Consider the following 27,182-nt stretch of genomic DNA (forward strand, 5'->3'; position numbering starts at 1 on the left):
TACCACCTCTGTATTGTGCATTGGTGCCTACTGCAGGACACACCACAAGAACACAGTCAAGTGGGTAAAGGAATGGAAATTTCTCTACATCAGGATCTTTTCGTTCTTTTCCCTGACTTTTCTAGCAGATGTTCTGGAACTCTTGCTAGTGGAGAGATGGGGAGGAAATGAATGTCTGTCTATAGCTGGAAAGGGATTAGGTTAAGAGATGTAGCAGGCATTTTTTAAAAAAGCAAACCCAAGCTGCTTTCCCCTGAAATTCTCATCCTAGAAACAGGTAAGTAATTTGAAAGAAAATTCACCTCTTTCCCTCTCAAAAGCTCTGTGGTGAGGACCTGTACTGCAGGTAGGGGGCTCAGCCTTTCTCTGCAGCCACTGGCTCTGCCTGGGGTGCCTGTTTGGGGTGTCCATGGCAGTACAGGGACATGGGCTGCTGCAATCAGTCCTGCGTGGAACTGAGCAACAACCTTCCTTCCTGCCCTTGCAGGATCTTTTAAAGCTTTTCAGGGACTGATCTGACAAACCAAGCCCTAAGCAGAGGGTGTAGTTGCTTAGCAAGGGTCAGAGGCAGATAATACTTGGTGTATAAATGCAGCTGTGATTAACTGAGCAGACAAAACCAAGGTCAGGGAGGCAGCTGTTGCCTTGTCCTTTTGCTGCTGAGCTCTCTGTGAGAGCATCTGTTGCTAAGGCTGTCTTGTGTAATGATGCAGTGACCCTGAAGCAGGAGGCTGTGATCACCTTGTCGCATCTCCAGTGGCTCTGGTGATACTAAAACTCTTTGCTCCCTATTTCTTCAGAGGCAGCCAAGTGCTGCAGCTTACTTCTGGGAAGATGGGAAAGAACAGCTTGTTTGGGGATACTTGCTAAGACCTCTGTTTTTAAAAGGCATCCCCAAAGCTGGGGTTTATTTGCACCTTCCTTACTCAGACTGGTGCAAAGATACTTGTTGTAAAAAAGATACTTTTATTTTTCTGCCAATGCCCAGTGAATGCAAATTATGTCTGATATTTGGCCTTGGCAGTGGACCTGCTGGTGAGAGAAAATGTCCATGCTTGCAATATAACGTTAATGTTTAGCAATTAATGCTTCAAGGAGCCTTAAGGGACTTTGCCTACTGCCTTTTGTGCACTGGCAAGGGTTTGATGGTGCAGGTCTGTCCACCATCTGCCCTTCCACACAGTGCTTGCGAGATCACTGGCATGCATTTGAGCTGACTTAGTTAAAAGCATGTGAAATAATTCATATTTTCTGCCATAGCTTAGCATCATTTCCAAAGCATTTCTGGTTGCTGCTGGCCCAGGAGAAAGGCAGTGTCACCTTTTCCTGCCTTCCAGAGGAGTTTTGTGAGAGCTGGTACATGAACTAATCAAAACATGAACCTTTAAGGCTGCGTAGTGCAGCCTCCCCTGGGTGAGAGCTGAAGGCATGCTCTGAAAACAAGTGGGGCTTCCACTTACCAAAATTCAAGCAAAATCTCACTGTGGCTTGGTTTGGGGTTTTTTGTTTGTTTGTGGTTTGGGTTTTTGGTTTTGTTTTGCTTTGCATATATATATAGAAATATTCAGAGTTGCAGGACCAGTAATTTTATTTGTGAAAGAATGAAACACAAAGCCAGACTGGTTTGGGGTCAGGGGAACCCTGGTATGGTCTGGGGACAAGAGGCAAACAGCTGCTGGCCAGGCTGGGCAGCAAAGCAGATTTCAGACTCTTTCAGCAGAACCAGTTGCTCTGCAGCAGCCACTTCTGAGTCCCTGCAGAGCCCAGGTGTTGGTGTCTATTGCTAGGTTTAGCTGTAATAGCCATAAAAATGGAACTGAAAGGGTTTGGGGTTGGGTTTTACCCTTAAAAATTTTCCTGTAATTACAAGGTGAGAGTGTATTTTGCCACGAGATTGTCCAGTTGTAGAGTGCTCAGCACGTAGGACTATTTTGGAAAAGAAAAAAAAAGCAGGGGGAGCTGAGTTTTGACTCATGAATAACATTTGAAAATTACTGTTTAGCAAAGCTTAATTCCTTTTGGTTACTAAACGTGACTGTGAACAACAGTGGCATTTAAACTGAGCAGGGCAGGGTGCCCCCACCTTTGGCTCTGCATGCATCAGGTGCTGCGGTGGCCGTGCTTCAGCCGGTAGTGTGGGCTTTAGTGGGCACCTTTCTTGAAGTTTAGAAATTCGCTTTGCAAATTCTGAACTTCTTTGGAAAAACAGGAAGCTCATTAAACCTTTACTTACCATATGCGGTTTAAAAGCATCCTTTGAGTTTCACTCGAACCTGACTAATGCAAAGGAGTGGTCACTGTAACAGTCTCTGGAGGCTTGTGGAGAGAGGAAATACTTTTTACATGGCCAGCATCACCTGAGGGGGAATGGGCTGGCTTTCATTCCTCCACTAGCAGCACCTGTGTGGCAAACTGCAGCCTCTGCTGCTGCTCATCCAAGGGCTCACAGCTTTGAGAGCATCCTGCAGCTTTTATAAAATATTTATTTCTTGTGATCTCTGATGATACTGGTATAAAGTTGTCATTTCTGGGCCTCAGCCTTAGCTCAGTTGATTTGAAGTCCCAATTGCAGAGCCCAGGAGCCTGGCAGATGGGGGTGGGGGTGGATGTTTCTTGTAACTCCACAGAAAACAGATGTGTTCAAGGCAACTGCAGAGGTGTTGTGGCAAGAAAAAGCAGAAGTGAGACTCTCCGACCTTATGCTGGTGTATCTCTAGTGAAAAGTGCCAGCTGTTTCCGTCGGCACTACACGGGTCACTGTCCGTGGCCTGTCGCGGCTCGCTGTGCCCTCAGGGCCGATGGCGCTGTGCGGGCTGGGCCCTGCGCGGACCCCGAGCAGGGGAGGAGGCGGCGATGCTGCAGCCGTGGGACCCCGTGGGCTGCGGCACCGCTCCCCGGTCACTGCGTGGGGCTGAGCGGGGCCTGTCCCTCCCTGCTGGGACTGCTTGTGGCTCATTCTTCCCTTAAAAAGGGAGCTTGCAGTGGCGGGTTGTGTTCCCTTTGCAGTCCGGTTAAACAGCTCTGCAGGTGGCGCGGGGCCAGCGCGGCCGGGCGTGCCCCAGAGAGGGAGCCGCGGCCGGGGCAGGCCGGGCTGCTCCGGCACGGGAGGTGTTGGCACAGGAGGCGCTGGAAGCTCCCGGTGGGATGCAGCCCGATGTCGCTGGAGGGGATTCCAGCCTGCTCGCTCCTGCCCAGGCATCCTTGAGCACTGGGTAGCATTTGGCCGCGTTTTCTGCCTGACCTCGCTGGGAGGAGGGCCCTGAGGGGATCCGTGAGGCGGCACTGGCAGCACCAAAGCCGGGCCCCGGCCCCCGCAACGCTGCCGGCTCGGCTGCTGAGCACTGACGCTGCCAGCTTCTGCTTGTTATTTATTTCTCCATTTATCTCTCTTTCCTCCCTTCTCTCCCGCCCCGCTTTCCTGCAGAATGGTTTCAGTGCTTCTCGGCTGGGTGGCAGCGGTGCCACAGCCCCCCCAGCCGAGCCTGCCCCTCTCCCAGACACAGCTGTGCCGTCAGGAGCCAGGGCCACGACACGGCACGGGAAAAAATGGTTCAGAAAAGGCAAAACACTAAAATGGCCCCAGGAGATTTTAATTTCTTTCCCTTCTTCTGTCTGCTTTAACTTTTCAGATCAGTAACATTAATGAGCTGTGGTGAAGTGAAGTAAATAATCACCTCCGCCAAAGACAGCGCATTGAGTGTTAAGTCTCTCCTCACTAATTAGTGACGGCCTTTGTAGGGACTGACAGCAGCACTAAAACCTCTGGCAGCAGGAAGGCAAAGCAACACAGTGGAAAAGGAAAAAAGAAAAGACCTTTGCTTGTTTTCTGACTTTCATCATGTTTTTACTAGAATCATACTGGCATAGTTTAAAAAAGCTACTGTTTTTTAAATAGATCTATTGGTGTATCATAAATTTGAATTACCTTAAAAAAATTATTCCAGTTTACTGCTCAGTCCAAACAACCCATGTAAAAAGGTGGGTAGCAGTCAGCATCAAGGTGACTGCAGGGAAAAAAGTTGTATCACCATTTAATAATTATTTTAATTCTGCTGCTTAACCGAACAAGGACCAGTGTAAGTATTGAGGAGTCTTGCTGAGGTGCCTAAAGGTCAAGGCACTGTCCTCACAGTGCTTGCACATCTCACAGGAGCAGCAAAGAACATTCCTGAAACTGTCTGTTAGAAATTTCACCTGGGTTCACTTCTAAATTTTTGGTAAATGATGTTTCCCTCTGTTAATACAACAATAACTAATACATCTTGTAGTTTCTTCCTCTTAAAACAATGAATTTTAAAATATGGATATGCAATAAGTATGATTCTTCATTTTCATGTGATTATGCTATTCTGTATTTATAAATTAATTGTTGCAAAGACACATGCCTACCTAACAAAACAGAACAAAAAAAAAAGAGAAGTTACCAAATAGTATGCTGGCAGCCAGTGAGTTATACCTGTTCAAAGGCCATGAAGAAGGCTTTATGTAAGAGAGTGTGCAGGTCAGTACAGTCCTGGGAGGAAGAACTAATTGAGAGAGAAATAACAGAATACTTGCTAGTTTTGATGAGGAAATTTGGTTCTCTTAAGACAGGTAAGGGGAGCTCTTTCCAGATATTTTTTAAATTAATGACAAAAGCCAGAAAGTGAGAAAAATTGTTCATATGCTTTTCTACTTGAAAGACTAATAGAAAAATATGACTGTCACTGTCATTCACTGAGACTCATAGTTTTCCCTGACTACTTTCTCATGTCTCTGGTATCTGAAGTGTTCATTGTAGAATGGATTATTTGTCTTGCAAATGCCCGTGTTTTGGGGTTAAACCACACCTGAGAGGCCTCATTCTCTCTCCTCCCTTATGTTTGCCCCAAAGTGGTGCATGAAGTAGTAATAGAATAATAATAGGGGACACTGGAGGGAGTGTGAGTGTTCAGAAGAATGCCAGGACATAATTCCAAAAGTGCATTAAATCAGGCTGCACAGCTTGTTTATAGTGACATTGACAGGAACTGCTTGTAAAAGAAATGAGGTTAAAATTAATGACCAGGTGAATCTGCATATGTAATTTATCAGAGCAAGCAACCAATAAAAAAGAATTACTCTAATTAAAGCCAGTAGCACAGGAGGGGAAGGATACTCTAAAGAACCCCCAACAGTATCCAATCAAGCATTGTGTATGTTTAGTCTCCTTGCCTTTAGGTTTAAGCCCAGTACCCTTTAGGGTAGTGAGGGACGTGGGGTTACTCACCTGTCCCAGCTCAGGTGTTGAGTCACACCACACCACATGCTTGTTTCCCATGAGCAAACAGGCTCTCCTCTGAAGTAAGGGTTATCTGTTTTCACATGTTGGATGTTATCCTAAGCATGCAAGAAACTGTATCTGACAGAACTTGCCCTCTTATGTGATCAGCTTGCACTGGTTTCAAACAGCTCCACTGAAACCAGAGTGAACACGAAGTGATGGATATTTATTTTTCCCTCTTTCCTAATAGTTTGTCAGTAGACATGTTCTGGGAACAGGTTTCCTTTTAGTGCAGGTTTCAATGGTGCTGCTCCTGCCCTTGGTGGCAGGTGCCAGCTGGGGAGGGGAGGCCAGGCCCTGAGCACTTTGAACAAGAAGCACCAACACAAGATGTTCTCTAAATATTTTCTTGCAGTACTATTTTTAGTATTTGGTGAGGATGCAGTGGGATCACTGTGCTCACAGTCCCAGTGAATTACCACCATGACAGAATTTTTCTCTCCAGCCACAGATAAATCAGCAGTGGCCAGTTGAGTTGGGTTTGCAATGAGCTCCTGACTCTCTTTTGGCTGCTGTTTCTTTTGTTCTTTGCCCTCCCTGTAATACTGAATGCATGACCCAATTGATCTATGGATCAATGTTATCCAGAGCCTTGGAGAGGTGAGGAATGACTGCAGGGACAATTCTCCTTACAGGTCACCTCCCATCTCTGGGGAAGGCTGCAGGAACACCACGCAGAAGGGAAACAGGGAAAGGGAAAAGGGCTCAAGACATGCACTGCAACAGAGCAGTGTGCAGCAGGAATGCAGCTGTGTCAATAATACTTACAGAGCCAGGATTTTGCATCATCCTGAAGGAAATAAATGCCACAAAAGCTGCACAGAAAAGCCCCTCCTTAAAAATTGAATGATGAGAAAGGAGACTTACATTATTAACAAAGCACAGTTTTAATAGAAATGTTTAGGCTTACATTTCAAAATTACTTACAAATGAACTTAATCACAATGTATATATTCTTTTCTTTTTAAAAAAACCAACCATATTCATTCTAACATAATATATATTTTCTGAGTTATAAAAGCCCATATAAATAGCAAATTCTTCTCAGTACACAGATTACAAGAATTCATAGAAACTGGGATGCATATCTGAAAAGAATCCTGAGTATGCATTCCACAACTGGCAGAAAATAGATCAATGCTAGAGTTGGACATAAGAAATGCTGTTGTCCCAGTATGTAATTTTCCAAAAAGAAAGAAACAAACAAAAAACACAAAAAAAACCCCAAACAAAAAACTGAGAACTTTTTGGTTGCTCAACCTTGTTCAGCTCCATAGACTCAGGAATGGCTCTGGATGCTCCACTCCCTGAGGTTTTTGGGAGCACCCTGTGGATTCTTGTGGTATCAAAAAAAGAAGTGCCTGTCTTCAGGAGGACAGAAATAAGGCACGTCCTTAGAGCAGGTCAGTGTGGGCTGTAAGCAGCAGCTTGCACTTACAGCCAGAAAGCAGCAAAAAGTGGCTCTTGAATGATGATGTGTAGAAACAAATTTGGAAGAGGCAGCCAGTTCTTACACTCCTCAAGGTTCCCCTGATTACCCCCAAAACAACACAAATTCCAACAAGAATAAGTAGAAACTTTGCATGTTAGAAAAATCAAAGCAAAAGTTCCCCTTTTTTTAGACTGAGGTAAGCAAACAAGCAAGTTGGACTAAGAGCAAGTCATAGCAGCATTTAGACCAGAGCAGTGACCCCGTGCTTTCTCTTCTCTCTTCCCAGAGAGCTGCCCAAGGGAGTTTTGTGCCTGGCACTGTTCCCAGCCCAGTGCTGTGACTGCAGCGCTGCACGAGGGCACTGACGTGCGGAGGCCTCACCGTGTGTTTAATCTGGAGCTATTTTATTAGAGTAGCACAATGGGGTTTTTTCTGGTCATAATGGAAAAAAAAAGTCAATTATTCATGGTAGAAACACAGACAATTCTGCCTTTTGTTTTAAACAGTAATGTAGTAATTACATATTCCTTTAAACACTGCTGTTAGATGACGTTTTTTCACAGGGTCACGAGCTCTGACATTACTAAAGCATGAATCACAGGAGCAAACTCATACATGCAAAGTGCAGTAAGCACACAGAGGCTTAAATTTTGCTTCTTATTAGAGTGTCAACTCATAGAGATAATGAAGTAAATTAGAGCCACTTATAGTCTCCTGGCTTATTCCCAGTTTAACTGGGATCAAAAACTGAATGAACGATGTTATACCTAAGATGAGCCATAGTTGCAGAGAGCAGAACTTCACAGGTAAACAACAGATCCATGATAGCATTTTAGAATCAGAAATTCCCAACAGTTTTCTGTCCTTTCAAATATTAAAAATAACTTCTTTCTTCTTGGCATCCTATGAATACTTTCATGGTAATTTTCTTCCTGCTTTAGGTTAAAAATAACAGGAAGAAGAAGTTGTAAATATTGCACAGTATGTTAGGATGGAAGACTAGAAAAAAAATGGCACTTGCAGGGTGACTTTTCAGTCCAAAGAAAAGCTCTTCATTTTTTCTGCTAATTCCTGTCTCATTTCTATGTGTTTTTTCAGGTTTTGCACTTCATGGGGCAGGTTAATGTCCCACACTGACACGCAGGATTGTAACTCTGGGGAAAAAAATGAGAATTTGAAAACTGCAACAGAGATGAGTTACTGCATAATTAGAAATTATTTTGCTTATCTGCTTGTTCTCAATTACTCATAAATTTACCCAATGAAGCATGATCATTAAGACCCAGAAGACAAATTCCATGACACTTTGTGTGTGAGGTGATGCAGTTATGTGTTACAAGCTGTTTGTATTTGCACAATGATTTGCATTCTAGTTCCTAAATTTAGACTATACCATTTAAAAGTACTTGAAAAAAAACCATTTCTGGTGCCCATGGGCATTAAGGAACTGACCTGAGCTACAGCTAATGCCAATACTGAGGTGCTGCTAAAATTTCATCTGTCTTTCCAAGCAGATATACCCCAATGCCTATGAGACTCAAACCACATTCACTGTAAAATAAAAATTGATTTAATTTAAGTAGTGAATATACTAAGAAAAGGTCACTTCCTCAGTCTCCATTCATGCAAACAACTCTTTGTTCATGAAAAATTCACACTGTTTTTAGTGGAATAGGGACAACTGAGAACACTTACATGAACTGAGGCTTACAAACTAAGGCCCCAAGCATTCTGGAGTCCCTGATTCTTCTCTGTAATTAATGTCATTCTTAAATAAAATAAAAATGCTAACAAGCCAAAAAAGGTTCTTATGGTTCAGAAATTGGGGAATACCACAATGTAAACCCAATGCTCTAAAGTTTCAGTCATTTCAGTCAGCTCACCCACACTTGCCCTCCTTAACTTTATACTGTCATTGCCACATTTTTAGGGGTCACTGAAACAGGGATGAGATAAAGATGAAGAAGGGCATTGATCAGAGCATCAACTTTAACTGTTCTTAGAAAAATCTAAAGATGCAGCTCTTCTATCTTCCAGCACTTTGCTGTCCTAATTATCAGGAAACTTTTACCGATGTCTGACCGAAATCTCCCTTGCTGTAACAGAAACCTGTTAGTGCTTATCCTACCCACGGGGAATATAGAGAAGTCTTTATTCTCTTGCTCTTCATTTACATATTTGAAGGCTATTATTGTGTCCTCTCTAAGCTTTATTTATATTAACCAATTTAATTCCCTTCAACATTTCCTCACAGGTTGCATTTGTCTCCTCTGGATTATTCCTAATAGTCCAGATCATTCAGCAATAAATGGTTAGGGTCCTCTAGGAGAAGGCCACATTAGCACCCAGCAGAGTGTAAGAATTAGCTCATGCCTTATAGACACCACTTTCATGGTGTGAGAGTGGTGTTTGCCTCATCTGCACCCACGTGACAGGGCTGATTCATGACCAGCTTCTGATCAATTCTGACCCATTTTCTGCAGCACTGCTGTTTAAGCTGATCATTTCCTCATGCTGGTGCAGCAGATTATTCCTAATTAAATAAAGGTCTTGCATTTGTCCTTACAGAATTGTATCCTATTTCCTTCCAGACCATTAGTTCTATTTGTCAGGGTCACTTTGACTTCTAATCCTGCCCTCTGGGGAGCTTGTCTTAGCTGTGAGTTGTCTGCAAAACTAAAAAGTACATTCACTATTCTTTCATTCACATCACTCATGAAAGCACCGGGGATTCCTGACCTAGCACAGACACCTCTGGAAATCCATTTGATACATTCTCCAACTGGACAATGACATTTACTCTCCAAATACAGCTTTGAAACAAATTGTATTAAATCCTTCAAACAGTGGCTTCCTCAGATCCTTTTTTGGAAGTTACTTTCAGTTTGTATGACCCCAGATATGCAAAATAAAACAAAAACTACTTAATAGTAGTGTTTCAATAAAATTTCGTCAAATGATGATCAACTCTTCACTCTCAGTGAGTAGTCAAGCACAATAGTGTCTCCTCCACTAATAATACAAGTTAGTAAAACACAATGCAGATACCTTTGTGATATTTGTTGTCTTCAGTGTCACTTTTATAGCAATATCCCAAAACAAGGACCACATTCTTGAGACTCCCTTTTACAAAGAAATAAAATGTCAAATCTTAATTTCAATGTGAACTTTGTAATTCAATACAGAAAGAGTAAATGACATCAAGGCATAAGAGCATAAGAGGACAGAAAGCAGAGTTCAATCAATCAGACCCTTTATTCAAAATCATTAACCATGAAAAACCCAGACACAAAGACAATATAGTTCCCATCTCCATTTAATGTCAGGGTTTATCAGGGTTCCAAGGCATAAGCACAGGATCAGCCCACCAGCCTGCTGAACAAGCCCAAAACAAAGCACCCTATTATACAGCACAGGCAGAGGTGGCAGAGTCACAGGAAACATGTCACAGCAAAAGGACAGGCTGCAAGTGAAGTCCCAGTGCACAGCAAACGTACCAGTTCAGTTATGAAAAAAACCAAACCAACCAAATATGACAAAAAACTGAGTAAAAACTATGAACTAAAACTTATGATGGCATATGGGTGGGAAGTGGAAATAGGAGATAGATCATAAGAAGCTGCCTAATGAATAACACAAAAAAAAAAAGACCTGGAAGACAGGAGTGGTTGGATCACAAAAGGATAAACAGAATGTGCCAGTGTTTCAATATCAACTTCCTGCTTATTTTCAACAAGTCATGTCTATAAATGTCTTGCAAAGATAGACAGAAGCTGTCACATGTTCTCCTGCCACAGCAGCTCCCTGTTCCTACTGGCAGCACATGAGGGTGGAGAGCCCTTGGCTTTCAGCTGGTAGGGGAATCCAGGGCCCAGCCTGGGTCCCTGGAGAGGAGCAGGCCAGGGAAGGAGCAGCCCCCCTGTGCAGACACCCCACTGCAGCTTCAAGCATGGAGCCTGATGCTCCCAGGGCAAACATGAGCAGGGGAGCAGTTCCTGGGGCATAAATAGTCTGGAATATGGCTTAACTTTTTGTGTGAAAGCTGCAGTTGGGAAGTTTAACATGCCTGGGACCTCTGCAAGGTAGAGAGAGGTGTTTCCTGCCCCAAGGAGTTCAGCACTATATTCTCCTCTGAGAGTGATGTAAGTCCGCTTATAGTAGATGAGGGATGGTAGAAACCACACTCGTGCTCCATGCTCAGATTTTTCATAAATTTAATTTTTTCCTATAGCCAGTCCTATCCATACTCCTTACAAAAGTGATTGGAACTCAAGTATAATGTTTCTTATTTAGACCTTGGTCCTGTCTTACCGTATAGAAATCTAAATTTGCACTTGCAAAATAAACAAGAAATTTATATCTAAATTATTCTCTATGGTAAGTCTCATGCCTGTTGAACATCAATGTGTTAGGTAACAGAGTTGGAAAACAACATTGTATTTCCATATTCATATATGAAGTACAGATAAAATTAATGTCTCAAAGTCTGGCAATCTCTTTTTCCTTTTTTACCTCTCCATGACATTATATATTTTAACCTTAAATGAAACTATTTCACACAAATATTATAAAAAATATTTCTCTCTATCTTCTCTTATTTCATATAAGCAATGTGGTACTGTTGAAACACTGCTCAGCAGCCTCAGTGCCATTTTCAGGGATTCCAGTAGAAACCAAGTCCTTGAATTTAGGAAAAAAACTCTAGCCCTTATAAATAATTGCTGCAAAAAGATGATCAAAAGAAAAAAATGCACATCAAACTGCATATATCAATCTTATTTTCTGTTCTTGAGATTTGTGCAAATGAAGCTAAACTCCTCAATATTAATTTTTCTATAAATAAAATGTTGATTAAAATTTTGACATGACTGAGCCTCAAGGCTTTTTAAATCACACTATTCTATATATTTTCCCAATCAATGACAGCAGCAAGGCAAAAATTATTATGTTTTCATAGCAACTATTCTTTACAAAGTGCTGAAAATAAAATGTCCCTTTAAGACACTAACACTGTAGCCATCAGGCCTAGATGGAATGATAATGCTCTGCTGTAGCTGGCACCATTACCAGCTGGGCTCTGACCAGACTGTAACACTTGCTGTTTCAGGCAAAGGAAAGCAGAGGAAGGTGAGGTATGTTTGACTCATACAGCCTTGCCAGAACTATGACCTGACTGCAGTCTATGGATTCATCTGGTGCCAGAAAGGAAGAAACAGCTTGCAGAGTAAGTTCCTCGTGGTACAGAGAAAACATCCACAGCCTACAACTGTGATATTTACTAGCAGAATTACAGTGTGCTGCTGAATTCACAACAGCTTCAGTGTTTGCTTGTTTGTTTTTTTTTGGACAGCAAACACATTTTAAATAACACTGACAAGGAAACTCCAGAGTTTTTTCCAAAACACGGTGGAAAGGGATGGGAATCCACATATTGTGCCACAAAGTACTTTTTGAACTATGTGTATTTTGACTGTATTCACCACAGCAGTACCACAAACTTGAGTTTATATGGCTTTTATTACTTTTGAGAAAGGTGCAGGACAGTGCACAGGTGAAGGAAGCTTCAACAGCCAAAGAGTGTCCCTTCCTCAGCTGCATTCCTGTGGCTGTTGGTGGTCACCACTGAAACCTCACAACTCCTGTCTGCCTACAGTAGCTCAAAACAACTGTCCCTGATGAAAGCAGCAGCACATCTGTACAAGTCCACACCCCAAGTCCAGGTGTGTAGCACTTTACCAGCTCTGCTCTGATCTGCCTGTGACCCAAATCTAAAAGAACCATTCCTGAATGAGGACAGAAGAAGAAAACTAGCCAATAAGCAATGAAAGAAAAATTATTAAAATCCAGTATAGTCCACAGAAAGAGAAGCCATAAGTGCAACACTTGAGATGGAGAAAGAACAAAGGCAGACACATGTAAGAGAAGACAGAGTGACCTGTGACAGGATGGTGAGAGCTGTGCTGAAGCACAGCATAGGGATGCAGGTAAGGTGGGGAGTTCATGTGCAGACCAGTGACCAGCCAGGGAAGAGCTGCTGATTTATGTGGGCTCAGGTATTCAGCCTGCTCAGTTTGCACCCTAGAGTCTGACAATGATGGAAGAGGACAGCAGTGGAGTAGCATGAATGAACAAATCCTGGGTAATGCTAATCTGTTCCTGGAACACCACAACAAGCAGCACAGAGCAAACCTCAAAGTACTCATCACTTGAAGGTTTTACTTACCCAGCTGAGCTGTTACCATGACTCGAACAGAATCACAGAACTTGTCTATAACTCGTACAGGACGACGCGTCGACAAGTCAAGCAGCAAGATGTGTCCTCCTCCTGTCCCTATCCACAGTGCAGTATTCTTCTGCAGACAAATGGTCTTCACTCTCCCTGAATAAGCCAGTTTGTGTTTTGATTCCTTATTTAATTTTTCCATTTTGTTCCTATAAGTATGGAAAGAATTTGCATTGGAATTTGGTGGCACCTATTCTGCAGCTACTAAATGACACTCTGAATACGAGATTTTAAGCAAATATTCACCAAGCCAATCACAAAATTCTCATGCAAACAAACTGGGATGAAAACTACTGGACTCCAAAGAGCCATCTGGTCTGCTTCAGAAGACCTTTAAATTGAAGGCAGGAACACTTCTCAGTTCTCCCCCAGTCTGCAGGAGGTTAATGGCACAGCAAAGCACACCTACACCTGCTCCTAACCTCACCATAAAAATAAATGGATGTGGCATGTTAAGGCAGAGCAACAATTTAAATGCAAATGAAAAAGTTGTCACAATTAATAAAAATCTAATTTCCTACTGAATTTGTGCACTGTAAAAACATTCTTGTTCAGGGGATGCAGGAAGTAGCTGGATTAGCCTTAGTACCTGAAGGGCAGCAAAAGACTTTCTTCTTTCTTGAGCTAAATGAGCCTTCTTGACATTATAGAGAAATTGGGAAATACAGTAAGGGTCTTTAAAAAGTGGGATTCTGCATGGAATATTCTGAAGTTCTGGGCCAAAAGACAGGATAGGAAATCCAACAAACTGGATAAATGCCTGACTTCTGGCAGGTTAGGGTACCTGCTAGAGAAGGCAATCTGATATTCCCCTTCCTATCGACCAGGCCAAAAATCTGAAATAAACCACTTACTTCAGAAAATGTGCACAGTCAATTAATTCAGAAAGTTTTTCTGTTTTCTTGTCCCAGATTTCCACAAAATGGCTGTTTTTCTTTGCCAAGTAGATGGATTTGTCTATTGCTATTGAAACAATGTTTGCATCACTGTAAGCATTATGGCAGAACCTAGAAGAGAGAAGAACTCCAGTCAGATACTACTTTGAATGGGATTAGTTTCCCTCTGATGTTGTAGAATCATTCAGCCCTAAAATCAAATTAGGCTAAGACACAATTGAAAGGCTTTGCTTTAATCTTCCTACAGTTCAACATAAATTCTCATAGCAACAGAGTTAGGCTGCTGACATCCTTGGAGGCACATAAATGCTCTAAGTCTATTAATAAATCTTTCTCATCAAACACTGTTTTCCCTGCTCAGGAAAAATTCCCTTTAACTTCAGAGTAGGATTTGTCCATGTGAGAATTACATCAAACACTCCCAAACCCTCAGTCAATAATTTCTAAATAGTGACAATTCAGCAATCAGACATGATTAAATATATATAGGGCAAGGATATGCACGCATACACTGACAAACATGGAAGGACAAATACTATGATAAATATGTATGTGTAATTCTAAATAAAACAAACAGGGCCTGGACTAGGCCAACTGGAGATGAAAATTGATCAGTTGCATAGATATTGACTTCATCATTCTCTATGGAGTAAAAATGTATTTCCTTGCTTAAAAGCAGCAACACTTTCAACATTACTCACTGATACTCCATCTGCATTATGGAAAGAAAAGAAGAGAAACAAGCAAACTCAAAGAATGAGCTCTAGAACAAGACATTACATCCAAGTACTGTCAGAAACCTTTGATGAAAACAAATGAGACAAATAACATCACTTATAAAACTCAAGAACTTACAGTTGACTTGTCTTTGTTTCAATGAGCTTATGAACAGAGAAGTCACTGGTTAAGGCAATGATTTTTGTTCCACAGCCTCCCCAGATGACATTTTTTTCAGAGAAGCATGAGGATTCGTTTAAGCACATCAGGGGTGTGCTAACATTTCCTATTGTCAGTATCTTCAAAGGTGTAGCACCCTTACACTGCAAAAAATATATTCTGTATTAGAAACAAGGAGGATGCAGACACTCAGAATGCTGTTAAAACAAGGCCACACAGTCTGCTGAATTAAATTTACTCATCCAGATTTTCTGATGACCCAGAACATTTCCAGAACATTACTGACTGAAAAGCACCATATTCCCATTATGGACGTGCCATAGGAGACAGCCTGAGAGCAGAAACAGAGCAGGGACTGACACTGTCTGCAACCCCTGGCACAATTCAAGGACTGGCTGGAAAGATACATCTGTGTCTCTGAAGACATCTTACACTGGACCATATTCTAATTCTGAAATGCACTGCAACTCCATAACTGCTCTAAATGCTTGGTCAGGAACTAAACCTTCAGGTGCCAGATGATATAAACAGCTCCCAGCATTTCTTCATCTGTTCTGTGAGGAGAACTCTGATCTACAGAAAATCTAAGCAATATCTTATTTTTGAACATAGCTGTTATATAAAAATTTACTAAATGAGAGGAAAAAGGAGCTATTACAGCAATAAATAAAGGAGGTCAAAACTGTTAGAATATTCTTAACAACAACCAGTAATGTCAGTCTCTAGATAGTTTGCCAGGCATTTCAAAGGAATTGTCCACCTCTTAACTCCTTTGTTTACAGCAGTTATTGCAAAGAGTGAAGTTCCTCTCAGACTGCAATAGAAAATTAATTTCAGTTTTAGAGAAGCAATTAATTTTAGTTTTAGAGAAGCAGCTAAAAATAAGTGGCATGAAATAAAGCTCTTGGTAGCTGCTTTAGACATTAATGATAACACTCTGTAGAACAGACAGCAAAGTTGTCTACCTTTACTGCTCTGTCTTCAAAAACTGCCAGTTTGCCATCAGCTGTGCCTACCAAGAAGAAATTCTTCTGTTTGCTGAAATAAAATAAAATAATTAATTCTAGAAGTGCCTTAATCAGGTAAGAAAAATTAAAATGAGGAGTCTCTAGTATTTCAAGTATTCAATTAAACACTAAAAGCAAACACAAGCCCTGTGATCATGAATGTAGTCCCGAGTTGCACTGGGTGCAAAATAAAGTGGAAACAGGCAAAATAAGTAGCTGTCAGAACAAAAGTGCAGTGTGTACAGATGTCATTTTCTGAACACTTCAGTTTAGCAGTGTTTTCAAAATGTAACCCAAAACATTTAAAATTAATTTATACCTTTGCTTTGAAAGAGAATTACAGTACAAACAGGTGACAGAATCTGACATTTTCTGCAGACGATGCCTTCTTGTTTCATCTTCTGTGTTAACTGCCCACAGAGAACCAGACTGGGTTCCTGCTACAATCCAGTTTTCTTTCTCAGTAGGAAGAGTCACTAAGGCCAAACTTATAATTTTACTGTCTGCAATATCCTGAGTCAGAAAAGAAGAAGAAAAACAACTTGGTCATTATTTCAGTAATGGTAAATGCTAGAAATTACTGATGATAAAAATATAGCACAGTCTTCTTGGACTCTGGACAGACCCATGGCCTAATTTCCCCTTTAAGAAATCTAATTCCCTATTAGCAGAATACATCATCAACTGGGCCACCTATCTTCCAAGTGCTGGGAAGGACCCCTCAAACAGTACACAGGAAAATCTCTCAGCTGAATGCTGACAAAAAGAGATACTCTTTTATTTATTTAGAATTGAAAAAATGGAACTCTTGCAGTACTAATTGCTAACAATGAAAATAGTGGCCTAATATTTCTTTTTCTCATTTTATTTTTAGAAAAACAACCCATATAATTTATACCAAAGCTGGCAATTCAGATGTATCATGGTCAACAGATGGCAGATGGAAATAGAACTGAAACAACTTTGATGATGAATCATGCTCAGTTCTGGCACACATGTTCATCACAGCACATCAGTCCTTGGTAAAACCTTTCCTCTTTGCTGATGGGATAGGATTGAGATGTACAAAATCAAATGAAAAGAACTGGAGGGCATCACCAAAGTGGCACAAGGAGATGGCATTTGTGGGAAGTGAGAAGTTGTTAAGAGACAACCTGGATGGTAAAAAGGAGGTAGAGATATGAAGGTCTGCCTAACTATTAACTCCTTTCTGTAGTCTCCATGCTAGAAATAGTTTCCATCTCAGTAGAAGAAAGTAACCCAGCAGTAGAAAGACAGTATTATGAGAAAGTTCAGGCTGGATAACAAGAAGAGAGTAAAAAGCAACTGCTCTTCTACCTCATTTCATGGATACAAAGATGACTCACTTATGAGCAATCTTTGTCCTCTCAAAGCTTAGCTTTCCAGAAGTAATATCCTGCTGTAAAAATGCAATTAATTTTTCTGAAATATATCTGTCTGCCAGAAAAAACAGAATAAATGTCAACTTTCCCACATACCTCACAAGTATGTCCATCTGTGTTTAGGTTAACAAATGAAAGCTGGGCCTTTTCTGTGTTCCCATTTCCTATCCAGACTCCTGCCTTCTTGCAGCTTTGATTGGCAGCCACCATGCACTCTGCTGTAGATGTGCTAGGTATGGAGACATATCTCATCAAACAGATCAGCTCTGCAGAATTCAGGATCTCATAAACCTATAAAGAAAGGCACAGCACACCCATGGTGACAACAATGGCTTGTACAGCAATAAATAACAAGCAACAGATAACAGCATTTTTTAGATTTGGACACAGTATCTCAGCAGGCTTGGTCGTTTGTACTGGCACAGAACACTGTGTAACTGCACTGATATTACTTAACAAAGGCTTTTTGCATAGCTCCAGTAAAGTAATCAGAATTGTAAAAAAAATCAGAAGTAATCTGAATTGTGTTTCACTCCAATTGCTACACAGCAACACAGGAAAATAGCAAGCTAGAACATGTGGTTAGTAGATTTCAATGGAATAGTTTATTCTGGAAGGTGAGAGCAGGCAATATTTCATGGCAGTTTCCATTCCAGAAAAGAACAACACAAAGAAACCTGTGCTTCTCATTAACTGAATGTCTGATTCCTTTTCAGAAACCACAACTTTACACTTGCCATCTATCATAAAAAAGCAAATAAACTAAGTAATACCTGGCAAGATGTTGGTCGTTCCTGAGGGTTTTCCTTCAAACACTTTTTAATTAAGTTTTCAACTTCAGGCCACGGGGAACACCCATATTCTTTGACAGGATCTAGAATGGAAAATTACATAACTTATTAACCAGCATTTACCATAGTTCTAACTAACCTTCTTATTTTTAGAATTCATCTAACTTCTTACTGAGCTGCTCTAAGAAATATCACATTCTTAGGTAAAATGTCAGCATGAACAGCTTGGAATTGCTCATCTACCATTATAGGCTAGAGCATAAAATGCTAGAACTAGACTCCTTTTAATTAATAGCAGTTAAAGGAAATGGATTTTGCTTTATCTTTTTCTTTAATGTCCCTGTGGCTGGGACTGAATCCCAGATATACATGGGCTGTGCTTCCATTAATGCTGACCATTCAAGACTATGGCACTTCAGTCAACAGTCTTTCCAATTCCTGTAAACACTGTTTTCCACATTTATTCTTCTGAGTATATGGAATACAGATGAACTTCCAATACAAGATACAGCAAATAGATAAACAACTCCATAAAGCATTTACAAGATATGGAAATTTAAATTCCCGCTTAGTGCTTGGAATATGTCTCTTATGACTATAGCTGCTGAGCTCTCTGAGAATAAATCATTCATGATGGTGCCTGTATTGCTTTTTCTTTTAGTTTATCATAATCCACAGCAAATATTCCAGTCCTACCTCAGACAGAGGTAACATTAGTGATGAATACCTGCAAATGAACATATTCAGTGCAGCAAAAGACAGGCACTGTTTGCTTGTGAGATCAGCCAGCCCCTCTTTTGGTGGAAATACAGAAATTGTGAGCATAGGTGGAAGGAACTGTACTATCTCCAGAAACTAGTACTTCAATTATTCCACAGAGCTTATAGTACAGTCAATACAGCTGCATTTAAGGGATACTTAGTCATCAGTTCCTGGGATATCCTCTTCAGGAAGGGGGCAGAAACTGTCTGAGCTTACAACTGGACTGTTTTCCTTAAGGAGCAGAAAATGCATGAACACTCTGCCTCTCATAATGGAGAAGCTATGCCAGACTGAGTGATGCAGTTCTTTCCTAAATGGAGCAAAACATTCCTTAAAGAATGTTTCATGAGTACGCCCACTATTGTTGGGCAGTAAATAAGAACACCAGACATTCAGCTTGTAGTGCTATAAAAATTAAACAGCTCTCAACACTGGTAGAAGTTGCCCAAGTTATGTTGTCCAGATGACTACATCATGTCCAGCCTGATAGCCTGTTTAATCTTCCTTCCAGCAGCTAATAATTCCATATTGTAATGCAGAAGGAATATGAAGAATGTATTTTTCTAAGTCTCCTTCTATGATCTGTTAGATACAACATAACTCATAATATATGCTATTTCTGGAGGAGGCAGGACAAAAGCTAAAACTTTTAGAAACAAGGCATACCTGGTAATTTTCCTTGTATTGCTAATTCATCAAATTCATTTGGAAACTTCAAGCCTTCCATTATTCTACCTCCTCCTGTTAAAATGTCATAAAGCAGCAAGCCAAATGAATAAACATCAGCTTGCTGATTGTAAATAACATTTCCTCTGGCAACCTCTGGCGCTCGAAATCCTGCAAATAAATCATTCATTAATAAGTATGCTTCATGTCAAGATGAAGCTATCTTTGTACTTTAAAAAGTAAACAATTATTGATAAAAATGGCACAGGAAGTGCAAGGCAAAACAAACTATTTCTGGGCTGGCAACAGCTTGTATTTGGCAGATGTCCAAAAATATCAGCAGTAAGTATAAAAGAAGGGGACAGAACATCAGTTACAGAGCTCCTGCCCCTTTTAATGTAAAATAATTACTTTTTCAATGAATGCTGAAAATCAAGGGCAAGTCTGCAGTCTTTTTGATGGACTAACATTTAACACTTGAAGTGACTCTCCCAAGCACAATTTAAAAGACCTAAAGGAACTTTTCAAAGTGATTGAGTTGTTCAGGGCTTTAGAATGGATGCTAATGGGTTCTCTCTAAAGTTGGGGAAGAGTGAAGATATTTATTGTCTTAAAAAAAATTAAGACTTACGTACACTTTACTGGAAATTAAAGCAAAAAATTTTAGCATAGTTATAATTTAGTATAATTTCAATATCACAATAACCATATTAAAATCAGACAACAAAAAATATGAATGCATGTAATTTAATTTCTTCTTTTTAAACCTTTAATATACTCCTTGAGTCTTCTAAAAGGTGTTAAAACATGAACAGGAGGAATGGCCAAGAGGTATAAATCTGGCATCACAACTTGTAATATGATTAGGACTACTTGTTGTGACTTTTGACTAGAATATAGATTTGAGTTACTTCTTACAGACTACATGAAAAATATATTAGCTATTTTTGGACATAATGGACTTTAAATCAAATCCTATTTCCATACCTGGTGTGCCTTCCGAGGTTTTTATTCCCATTCGGCAACAATACTGGGCAATGCCATAGTCAGCTATTTTTGCAATAACAGCTGAATTGGGATATAAGGTAAAGAGCAACACATTGTGAGGCTTTAAATCACGGTAGATGATCATTGCTGAATGCAGGTACCTAGTAATCAAAAAATATTTACTGAAAGCATTCACAAGTTAGGGATGCATCTGTACACACACACTGAGTGCATTATTCTTGGACAGTAAATTGTGCTTTCAAACATGAAATACTGTGTTAAAAATGTCAAATATCACCACCAAGACACAGCCTTTCTGGATAATGACTTTATAATTGTTCAAAAATACAATTTACTATTTACTACTTTACTATTTACATTGCAGTATTTTAGTACCAAGTTTTATCTGAAGAGTCACTGATAGTTTGAAAAATGCATCTTAGAACCTTAAGCTTAACCCTCTTGCAGGTTTTGTCCTTTTAAAGTCACGCTGCAATGAGGTAAAGTGATTAATGGATTTTCAGAACTTGAAATATGCACTAAATTAATTTCTTTGACATTTCAGTAAGAAATCAACAGCCACATGGAGTCTTGCAATTTCTCTACTTATATGGACATCACTTGTTAGCAGGAACAAAACAGGTAATGAAAGTACACATTACATATCAGCCAATCAACCATAAAAATACAAGAATTTGTCAGAGCCAGGAAATATTCTGCTTGAGATGTGAGAGAACAGAAGCTTTTCATTTGCAGTATATCATCTTTGAAGCTATATCCTGTTTTTACAGCAATGCAGAAGTCCCATTTACCTTAAGCCATCTGCTACATGTAGAGCTATCCTGTGCTGCAGTGTTCTAGTCAAACTTGCATTTTCCTGTTGAAGCAAACGATCAAGAGATCCTTTGAGGGCCAATTCCATCACCAGCATCCGGGGACGGATTGCAGCAGCCAGCAAAGACACCAGACTGGGGTGGTGGAGGTGACAAAGCACAGCAAGCTCCTGCAAATTGTAAAACCAGATGAAATAGTGCCAAAAGCATAATCTCTACATCTGAAGTAAACAGAGGAATGTTTTGGAGTGAGGACTTGCAATTTATTTAAACTTCTAAAACTCTTTGCTAGGGCTGGTATTCCAAGAGCAGCACTACAGAAAAAAGGCAGGATTCCTTACTTGTCTTAGGAGCCTGAGGGAAGTATGTTTATTGAAAATCTTTACAGCAACCTCTTCACCACCATAGGATGCACGGTAGACAGATCCAAAGCCACCATCACCTGTTGAACAATAACATGGAAGAGTACTATTAGGAAAGGGATAACAACCATTTCTCAAAAATAATAGCTGAAAGGGTTCAGTTTTAAAATATGATCCACATATTTTACTGTGTTAAGATTCATGATCAGTAAACTAAACACATAAAACCCAGCGTCCTAGTGCACAAATTAATGGAAAATTCAATACTCAATAACCTGAAATTCAGAATACTTTAAAATAATACATTTCTTCAGAAAATAAATATCTAAAATGCTTTTCATATGTTGCAGAACTGACTTAAATAGATTTGTTTACATAATCTCCATAAAAAAACCACACCCTACAAAATAATGCTTACCCAAGAGAAATTCAGGAGCTTCATCAAATTCCAGGTCATCATTGTTCAACATAATATTTCTAGGCAAATCAGCCAGTATCAGATCAGGAGCAATCTGAGCAATTGGAATGGTCTGTCTTGGTTGATCTGGATTTACCAAAAGGTCACCTAAGAAAAACAAACGAGAAAATGAAAAAGAAAGAAAAAGAAAGGTATCAGTGAAAAAGCACTGAAAGGCATGAGGACCTATTAGAATGCATAAGATCAATGTACCTAAAATAAGATTAATATATGTGCTTATATATATACTTATATGTGTGTATATATATATATGCGCATATGCATGCACACAGACATACATACTAATTAAGTTTCCCATTCAAAATCTTGGCTCTTCCATGTTTAAGTATTTTCAAGGTTCTATATATGTACCTATCAAATGTGAAAAAAATGGCTACAACATAACACTAACCAAGAATAATAATTTTCTGTCTGTAAAAAGAAAGAATGCTGTCAGTATGTAGAATGCCATACTGAATATTGTCTTTTAAATTACTGTGCTATGTGATCCAACCAAGACATCAAATATTAGTTTTACTATCTGCTGGATTCGGTTCCAAGATTGAAGCTGCATTATCAGTATTATGACAAAATTATTCTTTCCATTATTGTTTTTTTTATATAACTACACAGAGTAGATTCAATCTGTCTCATATTCTGTTCTTATTTATACTAGATAGCTCTGACATAAAAAATCCCCAAGCTGCTTTTGACTTCCACTGTAATTTTTTCTTACAGAAATGAAACATTTTAAAATAACATGAAATACCCAAATGTTATAAAGGGGATGTTGCACAGTATTTGTGTAGATACAAGTGTACCTCTATATACCTCAAATGGCATAAATATATACCTTCTTCAGCCTTCCTAAGCAAGTCATCAAGTAGTATTTTTTGGTGTTCTTCACCATCTTGAAAGCTGTACAGAGCCCATTTCTTCAACAGTGTTTCCCCTTCACCACAAACATCAATTTCCAACAAACCTGGAAACCATTCTTCCATAAGAGAATCTATGTGATCTACAACTTGCCCCAAAAGGATGCACCCTTTAAGAAACAAAAAGAGGGGAATTACAGACCCAGTCTGCCATACTTTTAATTGCAAAGGTAAACTCTATATTCCAAAGGCAGAAGCACAACAAACCAAAATGACAAGCTGCAATCAAACTGGAGCAAAATTCAGGCTCAGAAATAATTAACCTTTTCTGCAAGAAGGTGCTGTGATTTTCAAAAAACTGTCTGGGTTGTTGTCAAATACTGCTGACTCCACTAGACAATAAGCCTCAGGAGACCAGTTCAAGTAGATGCCTTGTCTCCAGTACATTCTGTTAGGACGAAGAGCTCGCTCTAGAAAACACAAAATTAGATTAAAAGTCTGATCTCTAACATTAATGTCAATTTAAAAATATTTAGAATAATTAATGGTACTTTGAATATATAACTATGATTGTAGAGTTATAATTACCCAAATAACAAATAAAATAAAGGCTACAACCTTGCAGGCAGCACGAAAACTAAATATATCTCAACTTGTGTTCAGTTCTAGAAGGCATTACAGAAATGCTTAGGTACGTTCAGGTTCAAGCACAGAGTATCTCAGGCAAAATATGAAAAGAAGCTGTGATTTAAATTTTTCCTGTCACACACTCATGAAATAGCAGGATGCAACTAGAATTTGATGCTCAGAAAAACTCAAATGCCAGGAAATCAGGCATTTACAAATGATATTTGTAGAGTATTACCATATGAAAGCATGGAATTCTTGGGAAAAAAGCGAAGACATATCCCCTCTTTCTGATAAAAGCAAAGCTTTGAGACTTAAATAAAGAGAGAATTAATGAACCTGAAGAAAAACAGTTTGTTTTTCTGTGTGGAAGACATATCCCTTATTATATTCTTTGTGGAACCAAATAGCAGCAAACATAAAGATTTCCCCTATCTCTAGCATGTGAAGGAGAGAAATGGACCACTTAAAACCTTTACTTTCTTTTACACATAACTGCGAGATCAGGCACTATCTGATCCTGGATACTTCGAAATTACAAAAACGACCACTGTCTATTTCTTACAGTTCAGAATTTAGCTAAAGCAAAACAGTGTTGGGGACTAAAGCTTTAACATGCAGGTGTTGGCATTCAAGGCAAACTTGCACACTATTGCTTTTGAAGATAAAGATTTGTACCTCTTCCTGAGAGCATGTAAGGAGATATCTCAAGCAACCTGTTGATGAGCCTGGACCAAAATCCCATGGGAAAGTATGGCATCTCATACAGCCTGATGATAATTTCAGAATTTTCACAGTGGGGAAGCTCTATAACAGGTCTGTGATCAGACAAGCTGAAAGAAGAAAAATATTAAGACAGTATTTGATGATGTAATATATCTGAGCTTATGACATATATTATGTATAATGTAAAATGCATGATTTATTAATGAGTGCATGATTCAGATGGTCAGGGAGCTACCAGATAGTGTGTTTGTTTATTATGCTTGCTTGTGTCAAAGTGAAGTTCTGACTGTAATTTAAACCCAACAGTGGCTCGCTAATGGATCATTAGATATTTAATGCAAATATGAGAAAAATCTGAGACATACATAAGGCAGGTAAGATATTCAGATAAAATCTTCCTATCCCAGGGCTTTGAAGGACGTAAAAATCCTAATCAGTGCAGCCATGCAACACTCTCTCCACTAGGCAACATAAACATTACCAAACACATTAGGGAAATCTGTAACTGAGGCACAGAAACTGAGTTATTTGCTTCAGATAAAACAAAAATACCACATTCAAAATCATGACAATTTTTGTCACCACATTTAGTATGTACAATTTTTGAAGGAGGTAGTGCCTCTGAGTAACTTGTGAGTGGTTCTCACTTCATGCAAATAAGTTACGGAAATGTTTTGTTATCTTTTAAACTTCAATAAATATCTTTAATGCTGGCACACTGCTGTGAAACTAAATTATAACCTCCTTGCTGTAGTCTTGAAGCATGGTAACTGTAAAAGAAGTACTATCCTCATAAAATATTCTATCCTTTATAGTTTCCATTTACCCACCATGTTGATACATAAGCTTTACCTGCTACAAGATCAGTTGAACATATCTCTTCTGAAAGCATTTACTAAAATGTAATATACAAAGAGTATGTCATGTTTTCATGTACCAAAAGCTCTGATGATCAGTGAAACTAGTTAGCCTGATGGGAGGTTTCAATTTTGATCTATCTCTATGGAGGTAATTTTTGGGTTTAGCTCCTTGCTTACCTGCTTGGGATTAGTAGTTGGTCCTCTCCTAATGGCAAAGCAATCTGGAACTTTTCCAGAAGCTTAAAGTATTGTGACATATAGATTTTAGGGAACTTGCTCTTCTTCAAAAGGAATTTTTCCACATCTGAACGCTTCACAATTCCCTTAGGGTATTTAGAACAGCCTTCCACTTTCACCATCAGAATCTTTAAAAAAAAAGTGAAACAATTTCAGGTGTACATTCATAATTAGATGAAAGTTTCAGAGGTTAGAAAATATGAGTATATATAATAAATTTTGAGAGTGTTTCTAGATCAACATTTCAATGATGGTCTCACTTAAGCAGTCAGTCTGCTTCATATCCAACTTCATATCCACTCACTTGTCTCTGCCATCTGTACCTGGCATACAATTAAAATTCTTCCCCATTCTTACAGCCTTTAGCCCAAAGTTCCAGCTGTCATCCCAACCTGTGGCAACATATTGCAGGATTACCTTGCATCCATGGGGTTTTTCTATTCTACATGTATTCTTGTGTCTGTTGCAGTTTAAATGATATAGGACATTACAATGTAAGAACAGAGAAGCAACAACACAGTTGTCCAGAAAGCAACAGAAATAGAAAAGAGCAAAGTGAAAAAATGTGGTCCTTGAGAAAATTCTAGATTATGAAACAGTAAAGAAATGGTGAAGAAGGAACATTGATGAGTTACAGTGATTTTGGACAGGGGAAAATGTACCATAAATGCATACACAAAAAGTGTTCAGTCTGACCTGTGCCATGATTTTACACAGCCACTTTGGATCTACGAAATACAGATCTCTCAGCTGAAGTGCTGGGTCTTGGAAATGAAGGAGAACACCTGCACAAAGAATACTGTAATTAGCAATGCATTGCACAAGATCAATATCAAGCAAAGTAAGCACTCCACTCTGGGCTGTTTTTATTATATTACTTGACAAAGAATTTGAAAAATAAATACAGTTTTATTGATGTCAGTATCTTAGAACAGTAGAGTGCAAGCACATCATGCTCAGCTTTACCTTTATTTTCAGAATTTTTGTTAGATTTTTAATCTGACTTGCTTTTTTGCTATGATCTGTGTGGTTTATTATTTAATCTTATGAAGTCAGTACTGCACTGAGATAAACTGTTACATGTGTTTCTCTAACCACAATTCTGAGTGATTGGAGCAATTGCATCTTTCTTCTGCAACTATGCTGCCTAACCAGCAGTAGAATGTCTTCAAGGAGGGGTAAAAGAGAGAAAGAGATATAAACTGTTACAGTGCTGATCCTTCACATCATGGAAGTCCTTTCCTAATAATGTGGTTTAACAAACTGATGTTACCCAAGCTTAGACACCTCAGCTTACCATCGTGTGGCTACCTTGTGAAAGATGTAAAATCATGTACAGATCTGTCAGCTGCAGACTTACAGCAAACTGGTAACAAACATACATAGAAGAGAATATTTTACCTGATTCATTCAGAAAGTGAATTGCATGAGGGAGTTCATTTTCATCCAGCTGTAACTGGCCTTCTTGCACCAGTTCCAGCAAGCGCTTCTGATCAATTACAGGAAATTCCACTGGGACATTTTTACGTTCCAGCAAAATTCTCTTTTCCAGCTCCAGGTAGCTGTCAGGAATTAGCTGACCAACCACTGGCTGATCTCTGATCTGTAAAATTATGAATAATAATCTTAAATGTATTCATTTATTCATGTGAAATGAAGAAGATAAAACTAAGATATAAAGTGTATGTCCACTCAATAGAAGCAGAAAGGACAAAGAACACTCATTTATTGACTAACATGGCTTCTGAAAGGTAGATGTAAATAATTACTCTTTCAGAA

At 39.4% G+C, this 27,182-nt stretch overlaps 1 protein-coding gene across 1 annotated transcript in view; it reads right to left on the bottom strand.

Annotated features, from left to right (window-relative positions):
- Nucleotides 1–6,170: 6,170 nt before the first annotated feature.
- The window catches only part of LRRK2 (leucine rich repeat kinase 2), a 61,867-nt gene continuing 40,855 nt past the window's right edge, over nt 6,171–27,182 (bottom strand). Inside the window, exons 32-51 of the mRNA XM_059472360.1 lie at nt 26,805–27,006; nt 26,100–26,188; nt 25,344–25,531; nt 24,259–24,413; nt 23,277–23,423; nt 22,932–23,123; nt 22,040–22,186; nt 21,601–21,701; nt 21,239–21,429; nt 20,427–20,587; nt 19,440–19,610; nt 17,994–18,094; nt 17,317–17,511; nt 16,137–16,330; nt 15,776–15,848; nt 14,769–14,953; nt 13,872–14,024; nt 12,958–13,166; nt 9,783–9,857; nt 6,171–7,888 (exon numbers count right to left, since the gene is read on the bottom strand). Coding sequence (XP_059328343.1) covers nt 7,767–7,888; nt 9,783–9,857; nt 12,958–13,166; nt 13,872–14,024; nt 14,769–14,953; nt 15,776–15,848; nt 16,137–16,330; nt 17,317–17,511; nt 17,994–18,094; nt 19,440–19,610; nt 20,427–20,587; nt 21,239–21,429; nt 21,601–21,701; nt 22,040–22,186; nt 22,932–23,123; nt 23,277–23,423; nt 24,259–24,413; nt 25,344–25,531; nt 26,100–26,188; nt 26,805–27,006 — 3,051 coding nt within the window. The 3' untranslated portion in view covers nt 6,171–7,766. The remainder of the gene's footprint in view (nt 7,889–9,782; nt 9,858–12,957; nt 13,167–13,871; nt 14,025–14,768; nt 14,954–15,775; nt 15,849–16,136; nt 16,331–17,316; nt 17,512–17,993; nt 18,095–19,439; nt 19,611–20,426; nt 20,588–21,238; nt 21,430–21,600; nt 21,702–22,039; nt 22,187–22,931; nt 23,124–23,276; nt 23,424–24,258; nt 24,414–25,343; nt 25,532–26,099; nt 26,189–26,804; nt 27,007–27,182) is intronic.

Source organism: Ammospiza nelsoni, chromosome 5, assembly GCF_027579445.1.
Source record: "Ammospiza nelsoni isolate bAmmNel1 chromosome 5, bAmmNel1.pri, whole genome shotgun sequence".
Taxonomy (NCBI): domain Eukaryota; kingdom Metazoa; phylum Chordata; class Aves; order Passeriformes; family Passerellidae; genus Ammospiza; species Ammospiza nelsoni.